The sequence below is a fragment of the Ornithodoros turicata genome, unplaced genomic scaffold (genome assembly GCF_037126465.1).
Source record: "Ornithodoros turicata isolate Travis unplaced genomic scaffold, ASM3712646v1 ctg00000968.1, whole genome shotgun sequence".
Lineage (NCBI taxonomy): Eukaryota > Metazoa > Arthropoda > Arachnida > Ixodida > Argasidae > Ornithodoros > Ornithodoros turicata.
Window position 1 is genome coordinate 366,484 of NW_026999431.1, and position 6,659 is coordinate 373,142.

General features: G+C 45.9%; 1 protein-coding gene across 1 annotated transcript; it reads right to left on the reverse strand.

Annotated features, from left to right (window-relative positions):
• Window positions 1-3,294: 3,294 nt before the first annotated feature.
• Window positions 3,295-4,843, reverse strand: LOC135376002 (zinc finger protein 2-like). The gene is made up of 2 exons (XM_064608624.1): window positions 4,795-4,843; window positions 3,295-3,689 (listed from the first exon to the last, which is right to left on the reverse strand). The coding sequence occupies exons 1-2, from the start codon at window positions 4,841-4,843 to the stop codon at window positions 3,295-3,297; spliced, it is 444 nt and encodes a 147-aa protein (XP_064464694.1).
• Window positions 4,844-6,659: the final 1,816 nt, after the last annotated feature.

The window sequence follows — 6,659 nt, forward strand, 5'->3', positions numbered from 1 at the left end:
TGAATCATCTTCATGTAATAAAGTAATTACTGCATATTTTGCAACATATTCTTGCATCAAGTATGTTCTTTAGAATGACTGTCTGGATTGTGCAACTTCCGATAATGTTACATTTGATGCTTCTAAGCTTTTTTCTGATTAACGTCTGAAGCAACCTTGACAAATATATGGATAACAGCACTGTTCAAGTTACATATTTAACCCTTGGACACTGCATGCACATCCACAGAATGGACAGTGGAGAGTCTATGGCAGTTCTCATGCACAGTCTGCTTCATCTCAAGTGTCTTTAGATGCAAATGACATTCGACCCGAATGCAATATTTTAAATTCAGTATTTTACTGCCTCGTTCACTCGACACTTCGGTCTGCAGTACACTTCAGATGTTGACACAATATTGCACAAAGCAGGGATGAGTTCCAGGGAGCACACGTGACAGACTGTACCGTTATGAGAAGATGACACAAAGCGTTGAACGTCGTGCAGCCATGTTCCGTGAATCACTGTCGAATATAATCAGAAAGGCAACATGGGCACTCTTCAATGATTACATGACAGGAATTTTAGGAAGAAGAAGCTTAATAAAAAAACTTTATTCCAATGACATCAACAGCAGAACACATCTTGACACAAAGGAAAGCCTCACTACGTTCACACAGACGTAATCCGTAAGTGTTCCACCCTTATTTAAAGTGCACTCTCAGGTGACGGTGTAGATGATGATTCCGTTTAAATGCACACCGACAGACGGAGCACGGGTAGTTCCTCTGGCACTCGTGGACTGCTTCCGAATGTCTGTCCAGGGAGGCCTTCTGCGAAAATCCCCTGAAGCACACTTGGCGAACATAAGGTCTCTCTCCAGTGTGAATTCTCTTGTGCATTTTCAGATTAGCCGTGTAACCACTGGAGCAGGGACAGAAGCTGCATCGGTGTCTCTTTGGAGCTTCGCCAAGTACGGGGCTGCGGTCAGAGCGGTTCATACCTGCGACAGTAGGAACGAATGTGAATTAATTACGGCAACCAACACTCATATATTATGCCAACGAATACATTGCACAGTAACGACGAATACAAGTAGGGAGACAAGGCAGGAGCAACGCCACCGAGACAGTGCAAGCCTGCCTACTCGTCGACGTGACGTAACAACTAAGCGTCAGCCAATGAGTATGGTGTTTTCAACGGCCGCAGCCAATCACGAACGTGCTTTCGGCGGTCGTAGCCATAGAAACGAGCCCCGTCAGCCGCATGGGCAGCCACTGTCGTCTGCGATAAATGAACGTCCCCGCGTACTAAACGGGAAAACAAAATAAAGCCCAAAACGGTCCGTTATTTTTTCTCCAGCCTAACTTTCTGGAACGCGTGTTGCACTTGTCGAGAGGTTCAAATTGGCGGAAGTTGGCTGTTTGAGTGAGTTTTAAAGTTGGTTGTTTCATTTGCACGGTCTTGAATTCGCAGAATGACGAATTGCGGTAGCAGACGAATTCTGACTATATGTGTCGACGTAGCGAGTGAGGAAGAGGAGGCATTAACCAGGCCATCTGCGTCCAGATGGCGTTGGTTAGGGCAATAGTGGCGAACTATATGGCTACATATTGCGCAATCTCTGCTCCACATTCCCGTTCCTCTTCCAGGGGACAGAAGAAGCACGTACCGAGCTACAGCAAAAACCAGACAAGTAGCCGTAGCATCAGACAAAGGGTAGCTTCCCAAGAGGAACCACAAACAGACAAATGTGTTCATTTTCTTCGGAGAGAAAGCAGAAACGCAGAAATCGTCACGTTCACACTTGCGAATATGTCCACAGAGTTCGTGGTTTTCGGGTTAAACCCGATGTTTCACCATAGTTCGCTCCTGACGAAATTTTCAAGAATTGATGTGGAACCCAATATCTACCCCGAAATCCTTGCGGCCCTTAAACTCATCGTTCTCGGTAAACTGTCAGAAAAGCAAATCATAATATCAGCCAAGAGATCTATTTGAGGCCACCTATTTGTCCTCCTTTTATGATCCCCTCCTGCAGGAGAAACAGGACAAGCTTTTGTGGAGCTCGCACAAGCGTTTGAATACCGCAGTCATTCACTGCCCCAATTCCGTGCAGGACTGTGAAGATTATTGTTTCTCCTCCCAGTGTCACAGCAGTGACTTGCCTTCCTGTGCACTTTCAGGATTGCAATTTCACTCGAAGATTCGCCGACGACATATCAAACAGAGATCATAGCGCCGGATTTCTCCCCGAAATCTCGTGCGTAAATAGCACCCGAATCGTCCCCAAACGAATTTAAAGAAAATCATTAAACTGGAAAACGGAGATGAATGCGTTGTATCTTGCGTACGTCCGTTTCCCGTGAAATCCATTATTTAAATTCAATTTCAAGCTGAGTGTATTGCAATTGCTCGGCTCTTGGGGCCTTTTTTGGCAGGTGCCTTTCTTGGGGAGGGAAGAAAGACTAACTGTAGCACCTTCCTCGTAGAAATGCCACAATAACTTCGACGCATTAAGAGGGCAGGTATACTAAACAAAAATTTTGTCTCGAATGTGCAGGATTCGAGATTATACGCGTTATTATCAACCTCGACATCACATACCCTCGCGCACTCAAGCAGCATTTCATATAGTGGATAGCAGTTGTACCACTCCCCACTTATTTTTGCTACAATGTATGCTATTGTAACTATGCAGTTGCATGTGTGTTTTCTTTCTCCTTTTTTGTGTATTTCTCTGTATTTTTGTGTTTTAATTTTTGGTATATGTCTAAATTTAGTTTATGTGGTACTCGCATTCGTTAGTTTCTGCTTCCTCTCATGCTATGCGTGCAGCTCCAGCTATTTTCTCCATAATTTAGATGCAAATGACATTCAATTTGAATGCAATATTTTTAATTCAGTATTTTACTGACCGGCTCACTAGAGGCTTAGTGTACCCGGACGTACCCGGAAGTACCCGGAGGTAAACTTGAGATGCTGACACAAAATTGCGCGCACAAAGCGGGGATGAGATCGAGTGAGCGCACGTGACAAGCAGTAATGTAAAAACGATTACACAAAATATATATATTGAACATCGTGCTCACTGTGAACCGTGCATCGTGCTCAGTGAACCACTGTTGAATATACTAATCAGAAAAGTTGACACGGGCACTCTTCAATAACCATGCGACAGATGCCCATACGAAAGGCATACTAGGAACAGGAAGCTTAATCAGAAAAGTTCTTCCAATGACGTCAGCAGCAGAAGACACCTCGATGCAGAGGAGAGGCTTCAGAGCCCCCGCACGGACTTAATCCTCTCCACCTCATTTAATGTGCGCCCTCTGGTGACGTCGTAGTTGGTCCTTCCGATGGAACGGCCACCCGCAGATGGAGCAGGTGAACTTCCTCTGGTCCTCGTGCACCTCTTTGGAATGTCTGTCCAGGGTGTCCTTGGAGGAAAAGGCGCTCCCACAGACGGAGCACGCGAAGTTCCTCTGGCCCTTGTGGATCGCTACCAGATGTTTGTCCAGGGAGACCTTTTGCGAAAATCCTTTCGAGCACACTGGGCACACGAAGGGCTTCTCCCCGGTGTGTGTTCTCTCGTGGACCCTAGTGCGAGCCTTGTAGGGACTGGAGTAATCGCAGAAGCTGCACCTGTGCCTCCCTGGAGGCTCCTGGGCGGCAGGCGCAGGAGGCGTGCGGGGCCGGCGGTTCAAACCTGCAGGAGAAAGGACAGACACGACTAAGTATGCCGACCAATGTCATTGATGCCGAAAAATACAACAGGGGGGCAACGAGGCAGGGGCGACAGTGATGTGGTTACATAATTGCGCAATGTTCGCTCTGCATTCCTGTTCCTTACCTGCAACGCACACACAGACACGTAAAAGAAGAAATAAGTAAATAAACCAGGGTCCGCTATGTCGCATCATGGGAGCCAGGTGAAAAACATCTGACACTCACACGACACGATTTAGCATACGCACTGCCCCAGCTGGTGATGAAACTCTCCCCAGTCAACACACTATTGTAAATTCGACGTAGAAAAAACGTTGCATATCAACAAAAGGAATGTTGAATCGACGATGAAAGCGAACGTGAAATCATGATGTCAAATGTCCGCTCCAAAACACGTTAATTTAACAAGTGCCGATCAACGTAAATTTAACGTATATGAAATGCAGTTTATATGGCGTATACAACGTACCAGATTGTACGACGTGAGAGCATAAAATACACAGCGCTTTACAACGTTTCTCCGACGCTGTCCTGACAATCAAAATTACACGTTCAGTGTAATTTTACATATCTATTTCAGTATATCCCCTTAACACTTTGAATGTCCCTGTAGACATCCCAAGTCTAGTATAACAATAATTTCGCCGGAAAGTGTGGAATAGAATCACTTTATTACCCAAAATACATATGGCATAGGTGTTGACTTGAATTTGCTATAGCCCTCGTGTTTATATTCTGAACTATTGGCTTGTGGTTGTGCTGGGTCCTCTCCTTATCTGTACACGTAGGCACTTGGACGTTGCATCTGTAAAAAATCGTGAAGTGCCAGATGAGCTGCTCATGCCTGCGTCCAGACCACTTTGTGGTTATTTATGTTTGCAAACCACACGGCGTCCGTTTATACAGATCACGATCACCATATCACAACGTTATGTAAATAAGAAGGATCATCGATGTTACTCACCAGTATAATTAGCTCGTGTCCTGCCTGCTAGCAACGCAACTCTAGCCTCTGGTCCCTTGTCGCCTTATGAACGGCTACCGATTTCATTGTTCCTTCGTGTTTTCCGACCTCTGGAACTCACCGGCCAAGTAGAAGTTCCGTTGCCGAAGCACACTGAGAAAAATAGACATATCAACGTTACATAATTTTCCGATTTACGTAGCATTCTTACCTGCAGCGCATTAGACGAGAAATGGTTCCAAGCTTGCTAAAAGAGACACTTTCTGAGTCCTAAAGGAACATGTAAGGCGAAAACTACAGTGAATCGACCACGAATTAAAAGTAGCACACGCACGCTAATGTGCCTACAAGCATACCCGGGATCGATTTCACTTTCATGAACTCGGTGGGCTGAATCGACTGGAAGAACAATAGAGTCTCAAACGAACGCTAATAAACAAGGACACCACGGCCGTTTACCTGTGTAGACTGTGGCCGCATGTGGTGCATCCGTTACCTACGAGGGACACTCACTTAAAACTTCACAAACTTCAACCTGAGCTGTAGCTGTTCGCGCTTGAAATTGCCGCACTCCTGCAACACATCGAGACGCCGTCATGTTCCTCGACTCCATCCTCCAGTGGCGTCTGCAGTGTTGCCACACGTTAAAAAAATTATCTGTAGATCAGAGTCCGAAAAATCTGTAGACCGAGCTAAATATCTGTAGCCACTCAAAACTCAGTGACTTGAACGTTTTGCCTTCGCATCTGGAGTGTCCGCCTGCGTCTCTAAATTAGTGGAAGAGCAAGGGCTTATTTCGTCCCACAACCGGAATTTATTGCTGCGGCATACTGCCATTACGTCTTGGAACTTTCGGTTTCGGTTTGCGATGACGCGTTTTTTTTTTTGTGATTCGAGCGAACTTAATTGTCCGCTACAATCACAACAAAAAGTGTCACTGCACGTAGGTTTCATTGTTTGTTTGTAAGGGAAAAAATACGTAGGTTTTAATGCTCTGACATGTGTATTCACATCAGCTGTGGCGCTCTAATGAAAGGATAACGTATCGCGTGTAGTAGGAACATTTCTCTCGGTCGTTCCACCATCACAGTGATGAGCGAGGATCACAATGGACCACAAAAACAATAAAGCTCGATATATTAATTCTAAAGACATAATGAAAGCGTACATGCGTGACGCGAATTATAAACGTTGTGGTTTCACTTCAAAGCCAGCGAAGAAAAGTATGTGAGGCAAACAGGTAACGCGCACACAAATACTCAAGAAAACTGATTTAACGTTGAGGCTCGCCAATGGTTCGCTCGCTGTAGACATCCTTCTCCTCCGGCGAGTGCGCCAGCTTCGTGATCGACGGATCAAATCCTTGTCAACGGCGAAGGCGAAGCAGCTTGGCCCAGCAGCACGCGCTTTGTGTGCAGGAGGCCAGTTATGGTGGTCGTAGAGAAGCTGTTTCTTTGCTTCGTTCCCATCAAATTAACTGCAGAAAATATTATAAAAAATAGTCTGTCAACACTCATTCCCGCGTTCGGCTAACGTTTTCCATCGTCGTTTTCTGCACTGAAACACTTACCGCACACACTGTGTCGAGTGGTCCATTCGTTGGAGCAAAAAAATCATGAGATTTCCAGAAATCGCTGTAGATCTGTAGATTTTTCAAAAAGGAGGTAGATCTCATGATAAATCTGTAGGTGTGGCAACATTTTGCGTCTGGAACAGTTTGAAATTAACCAACGGCGCAACGCAACGACGCAACGGGCTAGAGCATCACGTGATTCTCTCTTCTTCGCCTGACGAAAAAATACGCCTTCTGCGCAGATTTCTCCGGTGGCCGCTCGCCAGGCTGGCAGTCGTCCGGTTGTGTGTGTGTGTGTGCGTGGGGGGGTCCCAGACGGCAGGGGGCAGAGTTAAGAGGATGGGGTGAAGGCGGATGGCGGAGAAAAGGGGGCTCAAACGCCCAAAGTTTTATTCTTCCTTGAAATCAGTGGA

Excerpts from the sequence above, each read along its gene's own strand:
- LOC135376002 (XM_064608624.1), bottom strand. The coding sequence starts at position 4,843 with ATGTCTATTTTTCTCAGTGTGCTTCGGCAACGGAACTTCTACTTGGCC. Across the intron at positions 3,690-4,794 it reads ACGGAACTTCTACTTGGCCG|GTTTGAACCGCCGGCCCCGC; the intron begins GTGAGTTCCAGA and ends TTTCTCCTGCAG.